Source organism: Octopus bimaculoides, chromosome 3, assembly GCF_001194135.2.
Source record: "Octopus bimaculoides isolate UCB-OBI-ISO-001 chromosome 3, ASM119413v2, whole genome shotgun sequence".
NCBI lineage: Eukaryota > Metazoa > Mollusca > Cephalopoda > Octopoda > Octopodidae > Octopus > Octopus bimaculoides.
In genome coordinates, this window is record NC_068983.1 from 10,397,970 (window position 1) to 10,419,255 (window position 21,286).

The following is a 21,286-nucleotide window of genomic DNA, read 5'->3' on the forward strand; positions in this document are numbered from 1 at the left end:
TTTTTTTTTTTTTTTTTTTTTTTTGAATCCTATTTATTTCTCCCTTCCTACTTTTCCTCATGCCTGCCTCTTATCTGTCTGTCTTTGTATGTATGTACATAACTAGGCATATGCATGCTTGCATGTATGTGTGTATATATATAATGTTATATATAAGAACTACATAAGCTGCTTTCTTTTTCTTTCTTCATTTGAGCACTAATGGATTCTTGTATGTTTCTGGAGTTTGTGAAGCAGGGAACTAAATATTAAAAAAAAAAAAAATTCTAAAGCAGGACATCCTAACAAGAGCATCAGCTGCTATATTTGCTTAAATAGAAAACAACAACAAACAACCCCAAAACAAAATTATTTCAATAACAAAATTAAATCTCCCCCAATTACAGAAGAAAAAAAAAAGTGAATGGGGAAGAAACTGTCAAAATGACTGTCCTTTGAAACCTCTCTGCACTATTTCTGGAATGTATTCAAAGATGAAGACAACAGTGGTTAAAAAACAACCAGTCTGTGGATGTATGTGGACAAATTAGATTGAATCTGTGTCCAAACTGTAAGATTAAAACATTACTATTATGAAATAGTGTTTCTTCAGTATAACTTTTTTTTCTTTAATTATTTGTTATTTTATTTTTTTAGGCAACTAAAATCCTCATCAGAGTTTCTGGGTGTAACTTATTGTCTTAAAGGTTAGAATATGGAGGTTTCTTGGTTATGCAATGACTATAAATCATTCTGACTTGCCTTTTTTTTTTCTGTTTTTTTTTTTTTTTGTCCCTACTCCCTTTCTCCTCGTCTCATAGATATATTTTATAAAACATCACAAACTTTTTTTCTCCCTCTTCTTTATTGTATTTTTTTTTTATGCATTGGCCTGTTTTCTAATTTGTCTTTTTGTTTTTCCAATGTTTAACAAATTTGCTTCAATCATGTACAGTTAGTTTAATTACATTTTGCACATATTATTCTAATTTTCCATTGTTTGCCCCTTTTTACTTAAGATTTCCTAAAGACATGCCCCTATGATCTTTATTTTTATTTTTAAGAACAGCCTTAATCATGCAATGTATAAAAAATATCGTCCAGTAACTGGTTATTTTTAGGCTTTATTATTATTATTACTATTATTATTAAATAGAAAGATTAGCTGAAAAATATCCTCTCCCTCCCTCCAATATTGTTGACTCATGATAGCCTTACAAAGTAACTCCTATACGAGGCCATCGTGACTGTTGTTGATAAAGGTTTACTAAAACAAAACTAATATTCTTCAATGAAAAGAATTCTGAATAAGTTGAGCATCTATAATTTTTTTAACCTCACTAATTCTGCCTATAGTTCTAAATTTGTTTCTTGAAAGAAGATAAATTAGACCAACACTCTTCAATATAATTTTTTTTCTTTATTCTGTTATAAACAGAACAAAATCTAAAGCTGATTTTCTTTAAAAAAAAAAACTCACCAAAAAAAAGGGGGGAAAAAAACCACCTCAACAAAAATTGATTTGTTTATTAAATGATTTTTGTTCTCCTTCTGTTGTTGTTATTTATATATAATTTTCCATTTTTTCTTTTGCATTGTTCTTTCCTTGTTAATTTCTGCTTTTCCAAAGAAATTCCTGTATTTTTTCACAATTTTGTTCTCATTAAAAAGAAAATTCTTCTCTAGAAGAAACTGTTTATTTTTGCCATCCTCAGTTTTTCATTGTTCAGTAGCACTAGTCAACTTTGTTTGCACTAGGTAGACACATGCAATAACTTGTTTATAGGTTGAGCACTGCAGACTTTCTCAGCTGATAGTCCTTGAGTATAAAATGCTGTTTTTCATTGAACATGCTTTGTGAAGATTAAATATACAATGGTCACTCTTTTGAACCACAAAATTCAAGCTAGAGTACATTGTGTTGGAAGAGCTTTGTAAGAAAAAAAAGTCATGCGTTTCATTAGGTAATATCTACAATAATCCAATCTTGGATTTAATGATCTTGTTGACTTTAGCCAGTAACTATCCATTGCAAAGTGAAGTGAACTAGTATTGTGGACTATCACTTGGAGTAAGAGAAGATATGGGTTCATATTGTGGCTATTTATATGGTGTCACTTCCCTTGTTCTGTCTATAACAAATTTTTCAAAATGGTACATGCAAGACACCTTAATGTAAATAGCAGCCTTGAAGATTTGGCTGCTCTTTCTAGCTATAAAGATATGTTCAGTGCTAAATGTGACATACAACATCAACAGAAGAAATATATGCAATAAGTATAGAAAAGACACTTTATTTCATAAAATTAAGTCTTTTGATAATGATTCTTTAGATGTAATGACAACTTTAGGGATATGATGGTGCATTTAAGATTAATGCAGGGACTGATGTTGAAGCTGAAACCAGACTGGAGAATCTAACAGCCAAGAATTTATTGTGATTGATTTCTTCAAAGGCTTTTAGGAAGAAGGGAAATATTTTGTATAAGAAATCAATGTATATAGTCTATGAAAAACTGGTCTGATGCATTGTCTCTTTGGGCAAGAATCTTATTTACCAAAAGTTCCATGCCCTTTTTCTAAAATCCCTACATGCTTCAATCTTAATTCACATTCTTTTTTTCTTGACATGCCAGCATGGAAAACAGATGTTAAATGATGATGATGAAAGCAGATAATCACTCCTTAGAGAAATGATAGTCTCATGTGAATCCTGGATTGATATGGTACTTACTATATCAAATTAAGTCCAGCTTCCCATATTGCTAATTTAGCTTAAATCTGTGATGATTGAAATAGCTTGCGCATGCCAGAGCCTTGTGGAGAAGATGCAAGGTAACCATGTAAATGTTCATTGTGAATTTTTTCAAGTTCATTAAGTCTGCTTTTGACATGTTCAACTCTATGCATGGCCATCAGGAGATCTTTCTGTGCTGCATAACAAGAACCTTCATGGGGTTGACCTGCAAGCAATGAGATATGTAAATAAGTATAAAGTTAAGAGGCACAGTGCTACATTGAAAAAAAAAGATTCAATTTTATACGGAAGAAAGTACGATTGTGGATAAAAGTGGCTAAAACAGGGTTTCTCTGAAGGATTTCTGGAATAACATTACTCAACATGACATGTTGCTCAGAGTTCAGGGAGTCCTTCCAGTTCAAGTTGTTTCTTCACATTAAGAGGTCACAGCTCTTGTGCTACAGACATGCAATTAGAATGTCGCAGGAAGGAATTGCAAGATGGAGTCGACCAAGAATGAAATAGTTGGATAATATCCATAATCTCAGTTACTCACCCCTAGAAAGTCTGACAGATGCTTCTGAAAGGACAGTGGAGGAAATGCTTGAGAACTCTACCCCCATAACTCTCCTAGGAATAGTAAACAAAAAAGATAGATTAACAGTACCACCTATAGTACTATAAGTGAAGTTCACTCTGTTGCAATCTGTCAAACCATATTTTTCCCTATATGTTCAGGATGTACCAGTCTGAGAGAACATGCAAAGGTCATGAATATTATCACCTTTCTCAGATTAAGCTCTAAAAAAACTAGATTTAATCAGTCTGATTATCACCAGTTGGAATGTAAGCAAGTTCACTCATGCACACAAGCCAGGTTGTATACAGTCTATAGTCACTCAAAGTAAAACCAGTGGTAGAGACATCTATGCATTGCATTACAGAATAACCTAATTCAATACAAAGGAGTGATAAATAGCCTAAACTAGGTTGACTGAAACATGTAAAGTAATTTATTAGCAACAAAGTTGAAATATTTTTAAACCAGCTCAACCTGGCTCAGGACTATGCTAGCAGCAGTTTTTAAACAGATTTAAACCAGTATCACGACTCAGTAATCTGTACTCACAACAGAGTCCAATAAACTTGTGTAAACTAGTACCATCAGACTCAATAATGTACTAGCAACGGGGTTTAAACATGTCTAAGCCATCACCCTATGGTTCATTTGTTCCAATTCATTGCAATTATTATATTCTTAATCCATTACCTCAGTTTGCCTAGTTATCAGGAGCTGGTACCAGTCATATTATTAGGAATGTTATCTGTAATGTATTGCCACCCCATCCTTGTTCACTCAATGCCATGAAACCAGAGCTGAACCACAACCCTTACAAAAACCCCTTGGGATTAAGAATTTACATTTTCTTGATCTAATCTAGCAAAAAGATGCACTCATAAGCCAACATGGAAGCATCTACATGCCATGCTAGAAACAGCAGCCAAAATTTCCCTCAAGTCACACCCTTCTACTTTTAAAAATTAAAGATAATAGTCAGAGAAACACTGAAAAGAATAATGGTCATAGCTGGGGCCCCTTATATCATTGGCCTGTTCTACCAGAGCTGTAGCAACAACAACAGAGGCACTATTAACAATCCCACAAACAGCAACCACATTAGGTTGAAATACCCAACCTAGATTACTTAGGTGGATTAAATGTACCACTATATGAGAAAACATCTAGTTACTTTGTAAAATAATCTAGGATTAAATTTAATAAAAAACAGGCAAATTTGAGGGCTAAAGTTTCATGAATTCAACTTTATTGGGTTTCACCAGTTTTCATGCACCCAATATCACACTGTCTAGTCAGATTGTCTACAATTTTACAATTTGTATGCTATAGCTAAGGATATCCACTATCTTACAAAAATATTTATATTTCTTATTAAATAAGCACAGGCATGGCTGTGTGGTAAGAAGTTTACTTCTCAACCACATGATTTTGGGTTCAATTCTATGTCACACCTTAGGTAAATGTCTTCTACTATAACTCCAGGCTGACCAAAGCCTTGTGAATGGATTTGGTAAGAATATCTAGTAATTAATCTCAAGGCATGTATAACAGTAACTTAGTCAAAACAAAAAAGTAATGTCTATAGCAAAACTCACTCGTAAACTGGTGTTCGCTTCGTCATTTCATCTTTTTTTACATAATACAATAAATTACAACATATAGCCCAAACATTAAAACTATACATACATGTATGCAAAATAGCTTTGAGATTAAGTATTGGTCTGTAGACTACATGGTAAAGAGTTCAAGTTGTTTGACAGCTAGTACATTATGACCCTATGTAAATCATATCAGACTAAATGAAAATAGGACCATCTCTACTGTATGAAGAGTGGAAAGATTTACAAGAAAATAGCCATATTCAACACTAACATGATCAGATTGATATAAAACAACAGTGTTATCTACTAATATTTTGTAGGCAATGAAGGAACTATGATTGTGGGTTTTATAGGTCATCCAACACTGGAGAAGGAGGTCAATGTCTGAAAACACTTGAAGAGAGAGAATTCCAATGAATTGCAGGGGAAGATTGACTATTTTGTGCTGTGTTTGGAAGAGGGTAAGGAGGATGGGATGGGCAGATATATGGAGCTAACAAGAACAAGGTAAGAAGCAATTATAGGAGAAGAAACAGTATATCCATGAAGTTAATAATAAAGTTAGATGTTTAATGTACTGCACAATACAACTATTCAAAAAGTCAACTGTTCATAGACAAGACATATAATATTTAATGGTCCCTCATTGTAAACAAACAGCACCAGTGCTGGGAAATCGACAAGCATCTTGTTGATTAGCAAGACTGAGTCAGTTCTTACCACAGGAAAAGTTACAAATGAATAGATCAGGGAAACTTTACCTCGTAAGATAACCATGAATAAAAAGTTCAGTTTGCTACCACATGGTTTGTGGTTCAGTCTCACAGCAAGGCATCTTGCACAAGTGTCTTCTATTACCTCAGGCCAACCCATAACTTGCAAGCGAATTGGTAGGTGAAACTAAATGGAAACTGTCTGTCTCTCTCTCATATATATATACTCTTTTACTCGTTTCAGTCGTTTAACTGTGGCCATGCTGGAGCACCACCTTTAGTCGAGCAAATCGACCCCAGGACTTATTCTTTGTAAGCCTAGTACTTATTCTATCGGTCTCTTTTGCCGAACCGCTAAGTTACGGGGACTTAAACACACCAGCATCGGTTGTCAAGCAATGGTGGGGGAACAGACACACAAACATACACAGACACATACATATATACGACAGGCTTCTTTCAGTTTCTGTCTACCAAATTCACTCACAAGGCTTTGGTCGGCCCGAGGCTATAGTAGAAGACACTTGCCCAAGATGCTACACAGTGGGAATGAACCCGGAACCATGTTGTTGGTAAGCAAACTACTTACCACACAGCCACTCCTGCGCCTATAATATATATATATATATATATATATATATGTATGTATGTTTGTGTCTGAGCACATACACATGCATGTACATGTTTTCCCACATGAAATTGTTTTGGTAAAAATAACTGTTTACATTCCTAAACATCACATCCTGTAGCTGTGCACTCTCTAAATAGTGGAGTAAGAAAAGAAATACCTTACTTGTAAAATAAGTAAGGATTAGTGACAGCAAAAGCATCTTAGCCATAAAAATGCAGCCTCAACCAAGTCCCCCTTCCAATCTATGATATAATGGAGCCCTGTTTACAAGTGCACTTTTAATTGTACACATTATGGATTAAGCAGTTGTGTTATTGATGTTCAACAAAGTGTAACTGAGGTAGTCAAACATTACTTCAATTTCTATGTATAATAAAACAAGCTGAAGAAATACAGCATTCTACAGTTTGAATTAACAATTAGAATTTATCCAAAAAGCAAAGCTTTATTTCTATATCAACATCATCCCATAATTATGACCCAACAAAGGAGCCTGTGCATAATCAACTGACCTGCTAGAAATAGCAGCCAAATCTCCATAAAATCATACCCGGTGTTGTCACTGATTGAATGACTTTGCAACACAGAGCTTCTTTAATTGTTTAGATCATGACTTTGAAACTCAATATTCCTGAAACCGTTCTCAGCACTTCTTTCTAGGTCTTCCATTGTATGTTTATTGTACTTCAGGAAGCCACTGCACTATCACCTTACAGCACTCATTCACTAAGCATGTACGAGAGGAGTTCAGTAACTTAAATGATTCATCAAATTGTGCAACCAATTTATGCAAGGGAGACAACCACATTGGTTGGCACAACACCTGAACGAAGATGCCTGGTGAGAAAGGTACAAGATGTCCATGGTACACGAAGACATAAAAGGCTTTTGACTTGAGAATGTAGTATTGAGATATGTGAGATCATTGCTAAGGGAGGAAATTGAATACAAAGCTAATGTTGATATACACAAAATGTCTTGAAATCAGAAAGAACTAAAAAAAAAGTAAGAAACAAAAATTTATGAAGACACTAAAATAAGTTTCATCATCATCATAGTTTAACGTCCGCTTTCCACGCTAGCATGGGTTGGACGATCTGACTGAGGACTGGAGAAACCAGATGGCTACACCAGGCTCCAATCTGATTTGGCAGAGTTTCTACAGCTGGATGCCCTTCCTAATGCCAACCACTCCGAGAGTGTAGTGGGTGCTTTTATGAAAGTTCTAATAGGAAGGGCATCCAGCCGTAGAAACCATGCCAAATAAGGTGGGGAGCTGGCAGAAACGTTAGCACGCCGGGCGAAATGCTTAGCAGTATTTCGTCAGTCGTTACGTTCTGAGTTCAAATTCCGCCGAGGTCGACTTTGCCATTCATCCTTTCGGGGTCGATAAATTAAGTACCAGTTACACACTGGGGTTAATGTAATCAACTTAATCCCTTTGTCTGTCCTTGTTTGTCCCCTCTACGTTTAGCCCCTTGTGGGCAATAAAGAAATAAGAAACCATGCCAAATCAGACTGGAATTCGGTGCAGCCCCCAGCTTACCAGCCCTGGTCAAACCGCCCAACCCATGCCAGCATGGACAACGGACGTTAAATGATAATGATGAATAAACTAAAAGCAGAGAACTGTTTGAAGACAGCATTAAAAGAAAATGGTTGGATGTATTTATGTGTGTCTGTTTAAGCCATTTGTGAAGTATAACTGTATGAATTCCTCAGACAGAATCAGCGTGACTTGAGGCTTTGCCCAAGATGCCATGTGGTCGGAGTGAATCTGGGACCTCATATTAAAAAATATATATACATAAATATATATATATACATACACATATATCACCCACTACACTCTCTGAGTGGTTGGCGTTAAGAAGGGCATCCAGCTGTAGAAACTCTGCCAAATCAGATTGGAGCCTGGTGTAGCCATCTGGTTTCACCAGTCCTCAGTCAGATCGTCCAACCCATGCTAGCATGGAAAGCGGACGTTAAATGACGACGACGATGATGAATGTTCATGGTGAACATGCTGAGTATAAATTGATATTGAATGTATTGTGTATGTTCATAATCAAAAGAAAAGACTAAAAGTATTTAGACTAGTAAGAGTTAAGACTAGGATTTTAGTTGCTATTTATGATCATGATGATGATGAGGAGGAGGAGGAGAATGTCACAGAAATTAATAATAAAAATATGCCTGTGTCAATGTAAAATCTCACTTACCTGTAGACACCTGAGTGAGATAGTTGATTTGCTTTGTAAGTCCAATCTCAACACTTTCAAGTGTTTTAATGAAGCTGGTAGTGTGACTTTCCACTTGCTTCATACTTGGTTTGTCTTTGGATAGTTCTTGCAGAGCTTGACCTTAAATTAGAGAGGATTTTGAAGAGCAATTAATGATTAAGAAAGTAAAAAGTAAAATTAAGGTACTTATTTCTGTAAAATGTTACATATACCTTACACAGCAAAGATTGAAGGGGTTTTTTTTGTATGTATGTATCGAAGGAAATGACAAGTAACAAGACACTGTCATACAACCCATACACATGAAAAGAAAAAAAAAACAGATGTAAAATAATGATGATAATGATCATCGTCGTTATTGAGTTAATGTCTTCTTGCCCATGCTTGCATGGGCTCAATGGCAATTGTTGAAGCAAACTTTCTACAGCCAGATGCACTTCCTGTTGCCAACCCTCATCTAATTCCAAACAAGATATTTTCCCATGGGCAGACATAGTTTCACAGAAGACTAGAAATGAAAAACACAACTTGTATGATGGTGACACTCATTAACAACTATCACATGATGCCAAGACAAAGAGACAGAAACTCATACACACACACAAGCTTATATTTCCGTCAGTTTCCATCAACCAAATCCATTCACAAGGCTTTGGTTGGCCTGGGGCTATTGTAGAAGACAAATGCTCAAAAAGCCATGTTAGTGGGATTGAACCCAGAACCATGTGATTTGGAAGCAAGCTTCTTAACCACACACCTAAGCCTGCACCTAATTGTGTGTGTGTGTGAGGGTGCATGGCTTAGTGGTTAGGGTACTGCACACACGATCTAGCAATCATGATTTCAATTCCTCGACCAAGTGATGTGTTGCAAAACACTTCATCCCACCTTGCTCTGCGATCACTTCGACACCCGACACATGGTACACCTGTGTGCACCTGTTCAGACAACATTGATTTGATGGAGAGAGTGAGCTAATGTGCATCACTACAAACATTCGATCACTATAAACAAATCCCTTGTGTAGGTCATTCAGCAAAAGCTTAATGCCCATACATTGTCTTCAACCGGAGAGTCCATCATATATATATATATATATATATATATATATATACAATAATTTTATAATTATAAGCATAATTATAATTAGGATTCAGCAAAATTGCTTCACCACATACTGAAATTTAGAAATAGCAGTTCAATACTATTCCACTACCATAAGATATCTCCCAGACAGTAATACTCCAAACTCATACAGGCAAAGAGAAAAAAAAATCAAAGTCGGGTGGATTTGTTATTTTTTTCTCTTTGCCTATGTGAGTTGGGAGTATTGCTGTCTGGGAGATATATTATGGTAGTGGAATAGAATTTAACTGCTATTTCTAAATTTCAGTATTTATGAGAGTGAGGCAATAACAGAGGTATCAAATTGTTGGACCAGGTCAAGAAAATTATAGAAAGAGTTATTTTGCAATTGATCAGGAAGAGAATTAGTGATGAAATGTGGTTTGGCATTGTACTAGGAGGAGATACTACCATGCTATATTCCAAGAGATAAGTATAGTAGTACATATCTAGGAGTAAGCTCCTATACTGAGTATTTGTAGGGCCAGAGAAAGCCTTTGACTGGATTCTGTTTTGTAATTTGGTGCTCCCTAACTAGATAAATGGCTTGTGGCAATTACACTAGCCATATATAGAGATACAGTCAGTGATACAATGATAAATTTAGCCTGCAGGTTAAGTGTCCATCAGGTCTCAGTCCTCTCCTATTTATTGTTATATTACAGACCATACAGAAGTGTTTAAAACTGGCTGTCTGTAGCAACTCTCAGGATGGCCATAGTTGGAATACCTCTGATCGTTAGTCTGCTCAGTTATGGTGCTAAAGAACAATAACTATCTTGCTAACAAAACAATCACTCCAGACGGTCCTCCATAAATTAATTGTCAGCTTGCTACATTCACCTCATTAGTCTCAGAGAGCTTACAAAGGTTACAAGCATCTCCCTATATATATACACAACGGGCTTCTTTCAGTTTCTGTCTACCAAATTCACTCACAAGGCTTTGGTCGGCCTGTGGCTATAATAGGAAACACTCGCCCAAGGTGCCCCGCAGTGGGACTGAACCCGGTATCATGTGGTTGGTAAGCAAGCTACTTACCACACAGCCTCTCCTACGAATTTTTATTGCCTATCAGAATGTGCAGTATGGTTTTCTGTTAAGTGCACGTATGACATAACCACAGAAACACACACAGATTTGCCAGGTGCCCTTTGCTGTTTGACCAACTACCTGCTTGCTTAATTAAAAATAACCTGTGACTACATAACTTATTTCTATGATCCTCACTTCATTTAGTTGCAGGCTAATTTAAGTTCTCCAGCAGTTTCGATTCGAAGCCGTTAATTGCTTTCAGAGAAAAACATCACAATTGCTCATTTCTCTTTCCTCTAAAATGCTTAGCAAAATGTAACCAACATAAAACTGATTCCTCTAATATCTTCAAAACTGAAATTCTATGTAAATAACTCAATGGTCAACGGCGGTTTCATTAATTACCATTTAATTACTTTTAACATCTTTTACGTGTAAAGTTCTTCTTACTGTACGTCATAGAAGTAGAAATGGTAAAATATTACTGAAAACCAAATTTTGAAAATACACATGGAATTGCTAATCGGTGAAATTAAATACAATAGAAACAGGTAATAATCTAGTTTGCACAAATTTTTTTCCATATTTTCTCATAAATTTTTAAAGCTAATTACACTTGAGTGAAAAATTTTAGAATTATATTAGAAAAATATTAATTCCGAAATATATATAAATTAATAAATAAACGAAAGTTTGTAACAATGATTTTTGCGTAAGTTTTAATATTCTTTTCTACTTTAGGCACAAGGCCAGAAATTTGGCGGGGGGGGGGGGAATCGATTACATCGACCCCAGTACACGACTGGTACTTAATTCATCGAAAGGATGAAAGGCAAAGTCGACCTCGGCGGAATTTGAACTCAGAACGTAAAGACAGATGAAATACTGCTAAGCATTTCGTGCAAACGTTTCTGCCGCCGCGAAAGTCTTTAATAATTAAAGCTAAAATAAACAAACATGGATTTGACAAAAAACATGACAATACAACGAAATAAGCCCTATGTGATGTCTTGGTCACCTAAACAGTAACCGAATTTGAATCGAAGGATACCTTACTGTCTTTTAAAAACGAAATTACACAAGACAATGTATTTTTATTCAACAGAAATATCCAAGAAGAACCGTCAAGGCTGGAATAATTTGGTTCCAAACAACAACCAGCAATGCAATGTGACATTATAAGGAATTACGAACCTGAACTATGAATTGCTGTAGCTATATCACGCTCAATCATTTCAAGTTGACGAAGTCTTTCTACTGGACCGGATCCCATTGTGGGGCAGATATATTTTAATTAGTTACTTTCGTCTTTTAATTAAATTTTTCACAGAAACACAGAAAATGGTCAGAACGGAAGAAGCATGGCGTCCAGTTGCATTGTGGGTAATTTGGGAATCCGTGGTCATCTCCCTTTATCAATTTTTTTTTTAGGTTTCTTGAGAATGCAATTATAATACACAATGAAATTATTGTACACAGTACTCAGGTGAGCTACAATTAATCAGAAAAAGAAGCCAAAAATGCATTAACAGAACATAGCATAATGCACAGGAAGTGAACAGTGAATCATGTGAGGTTATGGCAAGAAGACCATATAGTACAAATATACACACTGACATATGTGTATACACAACAGTTTTCCCCACTGTTTCCATCAACCAAATTCAGTCACAAGGCATAGATTAGCCTGAGGCTACAGTAGCAGACACTCACCCAAGGGGAGCAGATTCAAAACCACACTACTCGACTGACCCAAACCCACATGGTTGCTAAGAGTGCTTCTTAACCACACAGCCATACCTGCAGCAGTAATGCATATCAATTAAATGTTAGCTGAGGTTGTTTAGCCCCAAGTCAATCCTAATTTGTAGACTAATAATAGAAGATATCCCAGCCATGACCATCCAGTTTATATTAATCAATGTTGCTGTTCCTTTTTTAATACATTAAAGCAGGGGTTTTCAAACTTATTGACTTGTGGACCCCTTTATATTTCAGGCTTTACCTTAGGGACCCCCTTATAAACGCTTATGAAATTTATACATAAATATTTGCTTAAAATAACATATATTTTTACATTTATTTATTTAACAGTATTTAACAAATAGGTTTATTGTCAATTAAAAGATTTCGATTAAAAAACATATATAAAATCAAATTGCCCATAAAAAGTATTTGCTGTCCACGGACCCCCTGTCTTGTCCTTGCGGACCCCCTGTGGTCCACGGATCACAGTTTGAAAACCCCTGCATTAAAGTATGATCTGAAGATTTTAACTGTTATCTCCAGCAGGTCAAGTGACCATATAAAGACTTCCTTCTTCTCTCATTATAATTTTATTTTACAGATGGAATTTTGTGCAGTATTTTATCAACCTTATTAACAATGACACATACAGCTGAACTTGGATGTCTTAGTTAGAGCTTTGATCATAAGTCTCACCTGGGATCAAACAACAATCACTCTATCAAATGAACTTAAGTCTCAAGTGCAATCAGTATTCTCTTTGGATCTATTTTTCCATATCAATAAATGACTTAGGCATAGGCATAGTCATGTGATTAAGAAATTGCTTCCCAACCATATCGTCTTGAATTCAATCTAACTGCATGGCATCTTGGGCAAGGATCATCATCATCATCGTTTAACGTCCACCTTCCATGCTAGCATGGGTTGGACGATTTGACTGAGGAATGGTGAACCAGATGGCTACACCAGACTCCAATCTGATCTGGCAGAGTTTCTACAGCTGGATGCCCTTCCTAACGCCAACTACTCCGAGAGTGTAGTGGGTGCTTTTACGTACCACCAGCACGAGGGCCAGTCTGGCGGTACTGGCAACAGCCACGCTCAAAATGGTGTATTTTACGTGCCACCTGCACAGGAGCCAGTCCAGTTTGTACCTAAATAGGTCAGCTCCTGTCCATTTGAACTCCGCCTAAGGTCGAAGGTTAAAGGGAGATGATCAATCACTTTTTGACAGGACAAAGAAAACCTGTTTTCACGCCTGTTGATTGTGGTGGTTTAGACGACCGAGAATTCTTAGATTCGGTTTCGAATCTTGGTTTGGAGAAGGAAGTGTTAATTTTTACATATATATACCTGTCCATATACATATCTCAATGATGGAGCGCAATGTTCATGAGCATAACACTAAGATAAAGGATTATATCCAAGTATATTTTGTGAATTTAAATGTACCTGAGAAGTGTCATTACAGAGAACGAAATGTCGATGATCAGCTAAAATGTCAAGACAAAAAAGCAGTTGTAACAGTAGATTGGATCATCGTTGTCATAACCAGAAAATAAACCACGTAATTGTTACTATAACGTTGACCATCTTTTTTTTATTTTAAGGACATATCTCATTATGATTTCAATCCAAGGGGTCAGATGATCGATAAAGTTTTCCTTAAATGCCTTGGGGCATAGCTGTTGTAAGGTATTTGAAAGAAGTAGCACAAAGGAGGTAGCCTGGGCAAAGACAAACAAAGCAATGCATCAGCTCACAAACAAGTTACTCTGTATCTGTGACTTGTTGGTTGTTCTACTCTCTATATATGGCCCATGTAGGGCTCTTGAAATCCACACTGAAAAATCACTAATTTCGGATGATAGAAGAGATGGACGAAAACTCTATAAAAACTGAACACTACACTTAACAGACACCAGTAGTTTCCAACAAAGGAGGGAGCTATTTCAAGGGAGATAAATCTGGTTATACAGTAAGTAAAGCAATTTTTTAAAAGTTTTCCTTTTTGATCATACCTCATTTTTCTACTTTATTCTCTGTTATTGTATAAGCTATTATCATATGATATCTATAAACTGATATTTACCTATCTACAAATATTGATGTATCACTGAAGACTATTTTAATTCATTAGTGCTATTTTCTGTACAGTAACATCCAGCCTCAAAGTACAACCAAACATCTATACTTATGCCAGAATACGAATTCGTGTGAATTTTCTCAATCAAATTGGTCCTTCTGCCTGTCTGTTTTTGTTGTTCCTTTAAATTAGACAGCAATCTATTTTTTCACTTTGCATATAATCTAACTTTAGCACTTCGTTAGAAAGAGGGACTTGGGAGTAAAAAAAAGTTAAAAAGAAAAATTACTCAATACACTTCAGTAGAGTTTCAATAGAAAAATTTTATTTTAATCGTTTTTTTTTTTCTTTGTTTTCTTTTTCTTTTCTTTGGAAATTTGACAAGATTCTGATCATACTAAAATATACAAATATATAATCAAGACATCTTTATGTTTCAATGAAAAATTAAAATCAGTCTGTTTTATTAAATAATATACAAATTATTAAATTATTAATGTACAAATTAATTAAATACAAATGATAATTATGCAGATATTTTTAATAACATCTTAGCCTGCTGTTTTCTCTGGTGGTCATACTATGTTTTGAAGTTGTTTATTTTGTGTTTTATAGTGGCCCATGTTTCAGCCAAACTTGATGTAATTTCTGTTGGATTTTCACTGAGCCAGATTTCTAAAGTTGGATATACTGTGCCAGGATCAAATGGAAACAACTTTAGTAATACATTAGCACAACATAAGTTGATCTGTTGAGGAACTGAAATAAAAGAGAAAAAAAAAACAATGATTCAAATAAATAACTACATCACACAGTATATTGTTAAATTAGTTTTGTGGTACAGAGCAATATTCTTCTTTGATTTTACATTTTACCCCCAATTTTATTGTATTATTTCTTGTTTGGAAAATTACTGATATTCAGTTTAGAAATTGGTTGTGTTATGCAACAAATTTGATCATTTGCATAGGTTAGTAAAACAAGAGTAAATATTTTTTTTTCTACATAAAAAGCACAACAAATGTATCATAGAAAGATATATGAAATTGTACAGTATGCTGAACAAATTTCAACAGTTCGTAAACAAAGAAAGAATGACATAAAAAAAATACTATCAAAGGGTTACGATGTAAACATTACTTAAACCATGTTTCTACTATTGTCATTGCACTGTTAATATAGATGACAAATCTCATCAGAGATCATTAAAATAGTTTGTGGAAAGGACATCCAGCCATAAAGCACCACCTTGTGAAATCTGTCTGATTCATGTTAGCATTGAATAGCAAAGCAACAACGAGGAGGAGGAGGAGGACATTAATACTTCTCAGTTATTCTATTAACAAAAAGGAAAAAAAAAAAAAAGAAAATGTTTAATTAAATTATATTTTAATTTCAATCAAATAGTAAATAACTTACCTTTTTTAGAGGCTAAGAGTGGTTTCAGGAGGTAATTCACAGCATAGCATGCAGTTTTGTCCCTTGTCTGACCATGTAAATACAAATTACCTATTAGGAGATAAGATAATTAACGTTAGACATTTTATTGTGTAATCTTTAGTCTGAAGAAAAACAAATAGTTTAAAGATGTTTGCAATGATGATGAGTTGGATCAATGTGGTTTATGTTCAGTTTGAAATGTTAAAGGATTAGTGATTATGAGAAAATATGGAGAAGATAAATCCCGAAAGATGCAGGTCTGAGGAGATGAACTAAGCAAAATATGAAATGTCAAACAATGTAGAAAGTGAAATACAAGAGGAACCATTAATTCAAAATGTATTTTATGTTGCTGTTTTTCATAATTTCCAATTTTCTAGGTTTGCATGAATGAGATGGATCTTGATGAGCAAAGGTAGATGCATGGCTGTGTGGTTAAGAAGCTTGATTCGCAGTCATGTGGCACTTGGTTAAATCCCACCATTACTGTACCTTGAACAAGTGCTTCCTACAACAGCCTTGACTTAACCAATGTCTTAGGAGCAAAATTTGGTTTAAACAGAAACTGTGTGTAATCGTCATGTGCACAAGCATGCATACATGTATCTATCCATCCATCCATTTTTGCCACCCACTATACCCAGGAGTACCATGTAGATAGAGTCCTCAGGCACTTCTTTCATAGGGTCCAATCAGAAGCACTCAATCCTTCAGCTTGAAGAATCTTTCTTGTGACCCTTTCCTTTGACATTCTAACCACATGTTTGTAATACTGGAGCTGTGACCTCCCAAAGCAGAGAAATAGTGTCTCAACCTGGAGAGACTCCCTGATCTCCAAGCTATGCCTCCTATAGACTAACATTACTCCGGAGACCGTCCAGAGGAACACCATTTCGGTCACTTGTATTTGTGATTGTTCCCTCACTGGCACTTGTGCCGGTGGCACGTTAGAAAACATTCGAGCAAGGTCGTTGCCAGTGCCGCTGGATTGGCTCCTGTGCAGGTGACACGTAAAAAACACCATTTGAGCATGGCTGTTGCCAGTAGCGCCTGACTGGCCCTCGTGCCGGTGGCGCGTAAAAGCACCCACTACACTCTCGCAGGGGTTGGCGTTAGGAAGGGCATCCAGCTGTAGAAACTCTGCCAGATCAGATTGGAGCCTGGTGTAGCCATCTGGTTTCACCAGTCCTCAGTCAGATCGTCCAACCCATGCTAGCATGGAAAGCGGACGTTAAACGATGATGATGATATATATGTATATCAGAAAAAATGCTAACAACAGTGAATGATGCACTACTTTGGCAAGTAAATGAAAAAAATGGTGCTTTCACATAAAAATATCCCATGTGCCATTTGTTCTAAATAGCAAAGATATCCCACTTGCCACCACTTTTCTCAGAAAAGCAGTGAAGCAGTGACTGGCCCATTGGAAATCTGGAATCAACAAGGTTTCCACGAAGGCAAGTAAAGTGGTGTAGCAAAGTTATGAAGCTTGCTCAAACAAAAAAACCCATTGGATGTAGCAAAGGAGATTAATTGTAATACCAATTGGAAATCTGACAAAATACCAAACATAACAGACTTACCTAACATTTCAAGTATGAAAGACAAGACAGTAGTGACCGATTCACTTGGTTCTTCAACTGAGAGATATTTTTTTAACAAAGGACCGATACGGTTCCGAATTAGACTGTTCGTCCAGGACCAATTCTCTTGGAGACTCAGCAGTTCGATTCCTTTCATTAGACGGAATGTATCATCTGGAGAGAAACAAATATAGTGATATACAGTATAAGTACAGATATTATACAGAATATAGACACATAATATTGATTTAAAATTTTAGCAAAAAGCCAGCAATTTCAGAGGAGGGGCAAGTCAATTACATCAACCCCAGTGTCCAACTGGTACTTATTTTATCAACTCCCGAAAGGATGAAAGGCAAAGTCAACCTCGGAGGAGCTTGAATTCAGAACAAAGATGGACGAAATACCACTTAGTATTTTTCCCAGTATGCTAAGGATTCTGCTGGCTGGTCACCTTCTATTGACATATAATATTACAAAAAAATATAATAGTATACACTATAACTCATCATCGTTTAACGCCCACTTTCTATGCTAGCATGGGTTGGACGATTTGACGGAGGACTGGTGAACCGGATGGCTGCACCAGGCTCCAATCTGATCTGGCAGAGTTTCTACAGCTGGATGCCCTTCCTAATGCCAACCACTCCGAGAGTGTAGCGGGTGCTTTTACGTGCCACCGGCACGAGGGCCAGTCACACAGTACTGGCAACGGCCATGCTCGAGAAGGTGTTTTTTACATGCCACCTGCATGAGAGCCAGTCCAGCGGCACTGGCAATGACCTCACTCGAATGATTTTCTAACGTGCCACCAGCTCTAGTGCTAGAAGACAACGCAGGTAACGATTACATTCAAATGGTGCTATTTACAGGCCACTAGCACGGAAGCCAGACAGCTGCTCTGGCAATGAACATGCTCGGACTCAGATATATAACATAGTATACAGACATATAACATGGATGGAATACAGGTATATAGCAATATCATCATCATCCAGTCACACCGCTTATATTGATATACAGCTTGTAAAGATATAGTCATATAGTGAATTTGCAGTTATTAGAGTACTGGATAGAATGCTTTACAGTATTGGATCCAACACTTACTGCTCTGAGTTCAAATCCCATCAAGGTCGACTTTGTCTTTCATAAGTAAGCAAAAATAACTGAAACAAAGAAATCAAATGGAAAATAATCAAACCTCTGCTCATTGTAGCATCAAGACAACCCTGAAGTTGTGCTAAAAGCTGGCGTGGGACCTCATTTTTCCTGCTTTCTGCTTGAAGAGTCCACCCACACAGTTTATGTAAACACCGCAGAATCTAAAAACAGAAAAATTGTAAAATTGAATTTAAATCCTAGATTAATACAGAAACAGAACATATTAAAATTCTAATCCACACCATTATAGGTTTTCTTTCTTTGTATCATAACCACAGCTAACTATAAAACATCTATCATGTAAAACATTGAGGGAACCTCTTTCTCAGTAGTTCTTAATCTGGGGTCTCCTTCTTTACTTATCCTACATTGAATATGCATGGTTTAGTGGTCAGCATGTTAGGGTCATGATTTCTGGACTGGTTGACATACTATGTCATTGAGCAAGGCACTTCCTTTCACATTGCTCCAGTCTACTCAGCAGAAACTGAATACCAGCTTAGTGCTGCTACAACATTTTACTCCCTCAAACTGTCACATCCTTGATGTTTCACAGGGCAAAGGAGTGTAAATATCAAGAAAATGTCTATGTTTGCTTACAACTACACAGAGATCTATAACAATCAGTGAAAGCATGGTACATGCTGTCTAGTTATACTCACTTGCAAGTAACAGCTATGGTTACTTTTCACAGTAACAATTATACACTTCCTTCCTCTCTTTATCAAGATGTACTTGTGCATTTAGGGAGCATAAACAGTTTAACACTGATGTGTATGTGTGTCTTTGTGTGTGCTGAAGTTAACTCAAACAGTTCATCTATATCATCATTTAACATCTGCTTTCCACACTGGCATGGGTTATATGGCTTTAATAAAGGACATTTGCCAAAGCTGTAATGCAGCGGGACTAAATCTGGAACCTTGTAGTTGGGAAGCAAGTTTCTTTATCATACAACCATGTCTCCATTGTTTGTAGTAATTCAGTGCATGGTGAATTGAAATTTGAGACAAGTATCACTACAATTTTAAAGAAAAGGTTTCTTCAATGAACATGATCATAAGAATAACCAGTGATTGAACAAAGGCAAATGTTGGAGATTATATTCATAACAAATTCAATGAATAGTTTTGCATTCCTTGCATGAATTTTTTCATGCTTAGTTATGTATGTACTCATGAAAAAAAAATAGACACCAGAGGCAAACCTGAAGATCACTCACCTTTTTATCTACATGTTTTCCTTTGATTGAATTAACTACCACGTGTTCAATAACTTGAGGTAAAGTCACATGTCCACCTGTGAAATAGATAAAGAAAAATTAAAAAGAACCTATTTTTGAAATGATGTCATACAAAGAATGCAATAACTGGTAGAATTGTAGGAAACACCATTACTGAATACGCAGGTGGCATGTGAAAATCATTCAAGCGAGGTTGTTACCAGTGCTGCTGGACTGGCTCTTGTGCAGGTGGCACGTAAAAAACACCACTTGAGCGTGGCCGTTGCCAGTACCGCCTGACTGGCCCTAGTGCTGGTGGCACATAAACGCACCCACTACATTCTCGAAGTGGTTGGCGTTAGGAAGGACATCCAGCTGTAGAAACTCTGCCAGATCAGACTGGAGCCTGGTGCAGCCATCTGGTTCACCAGTCCTCAGTCAATTCATCCAACCCATGCTAGCATGGAAAGCGGATGTTAAACGATAAAGATAATGATGAATGTACTGTGGTAGACATAAACTTCAACCATTGCATAACAATATTTGTAATGAAACATACAGCCTATGTTTCTAGAAAATTTCGAAGTATTCAACAATTTGGTAATTAATCTAGTAAAATAACAACTTTGTTTAATTTATGAGCAGAAAGAAAACGTAAGGTCCAACTGGCCAATCAAAAGTTCATGGTAGATTATTAGATTTAAGATTAAGATTATAAAACCTAAATATAAAAAAAGGTTACCTTCTCTGTTAAAAGTCAACACCAAAGGCCATGTAGCAGAGACGGTTAAAGCAAACAGCATGTACTGAGGAGAGGGCAGCTGGCATAATATGTTATAAAAGAAAATACGGGCCGTACTAAGTTGACCTACAAGAAAAGGGAAAAAGAGAAAAATTATATAAAAAGTGCATAGCAAATAGAGAATTATAAAATATGTTAATTCACTGAAGCACAATATACTCATAAATAGATTTAGGAGAATGTGTGTGTGTTCTGGTGTACCCCAGTTTTAAAGTGGGCACACTCCATCTCTGCATGAAGAGATGAAAAGACTAAAAGAGTTGGCAACAGGAAAGGTGTCTGACTGCAAAAGACTGCATCAGAAAAACCATCCAACTTAGCATGGTAAAGTTTATGTGAATCACTGATGATTATAGATGTGTGTGTGTCTTCATTTTTAGAAAAGATGCCTGCATGCTGTAAGAGGCAATTAAAATTGTTAATTTCAAAAAGGACACCCAAATGTGAAAGACTACTTCAAAAGGTCTTGTCCAACCCATGACAGTATGGTAAAGGAGATGGAAAAACAACAAAGATGATATATAAATTATATATATAAAAAACAATACAAGCTCTAACCTAAGATCTGCTCTCTTTCCATTGCTCAAGATTGG

The 21,286-nt window shown here is 36.2% G+C and overlaps 2 protein-coding genes across 2 annotated transcripts in view; both read right to left on the reverse strand.

Annotated features, from left to right (window-relative positions):
• Positions 1-2,248: 2,248 nt before the first annotated feature.
• LOC106884384 (mediator of RNA polymerase II transcription subunit 11) lies at positions 2,249-12,035 on the reverse strand. Its single transcript, XM_014935738.2, has 3 exons — positions 11,842-12,035; positions 8,467-8,607; positions 2,249-2,942 (listed from the first exon to the last, which is right to left on the reverse strand). Exons 1-3 carry the CDS (start codon positions 11,918-11,920, stop codon positions 2,755-2,757), a joined length of 408 nt encoding a protein of 135 aa, XP_014791224.1. The 5' UTR covers positions 11,921-12,035; the 3' UTR covers positions 2,249-2,754.
• A 2,775-nt stretch (positions 12,036-14,810) lies between these two features.
• LOC106884374 (putative uncharacterized protein DDB_G0282133) overlaps positions 14,811-21,286 on the reverse strand; it is a 52,897-nt gene continuing 46,421 nt past the window's right edge. The window contains exons 16-21 of the mRNA XM_052966705.1: positions 20,634-20,759; positions 19,892-19,968; positions 18,710-18,830; positions 17,509-17,682; positions 15,902-15,991; positions 14,811-15,241 (exon numbers count right to left, since the gene is read on the reverse strand). Coding sequence (XP_052822665.1) covers positions 15,063-15,241; positions 15,902-15,991; positions 17,509-17,682; positions 18,710-18,830; positions 19,892-19,968; positions 20,634-20,759 — 767 coding nt within the window. The 3' untranslated portion in view covers positions 14,811-15,062. The remainder of the gene's footprint in view (positions 15,242-15,901; positions 15,992-17,508; positions 17,683-18,709; positions 18,831-19,891; positions 19,969-20,633; positions 20,760-21,286) is intronic.

Bases quoted from the DNA above. Each gene is read 5' to 3' on its own strand.
- LOC106884384 (XM_014935738.2), bottom strand. From the start codon at position 11,920: ATGGGATCCGGTCCAGTAGAAAGACTTCGTCAACTTGAAATGATTGAG. The intron at 8,608-11,841 runs GTTCGTAATTCC...CTCTAATTTAAG, and splicing joins TACAGCAATTCATAGTTCAG to GTCAAGCTCTGCAAGAACTA. The intron at 2,943-8,466 runs GTAAGTGAGATT...CATTGCTTGCAG, and splicing joins TCTCACTCAGGTGTCTACAG to GTCAACCCCATGAAGGTTCT.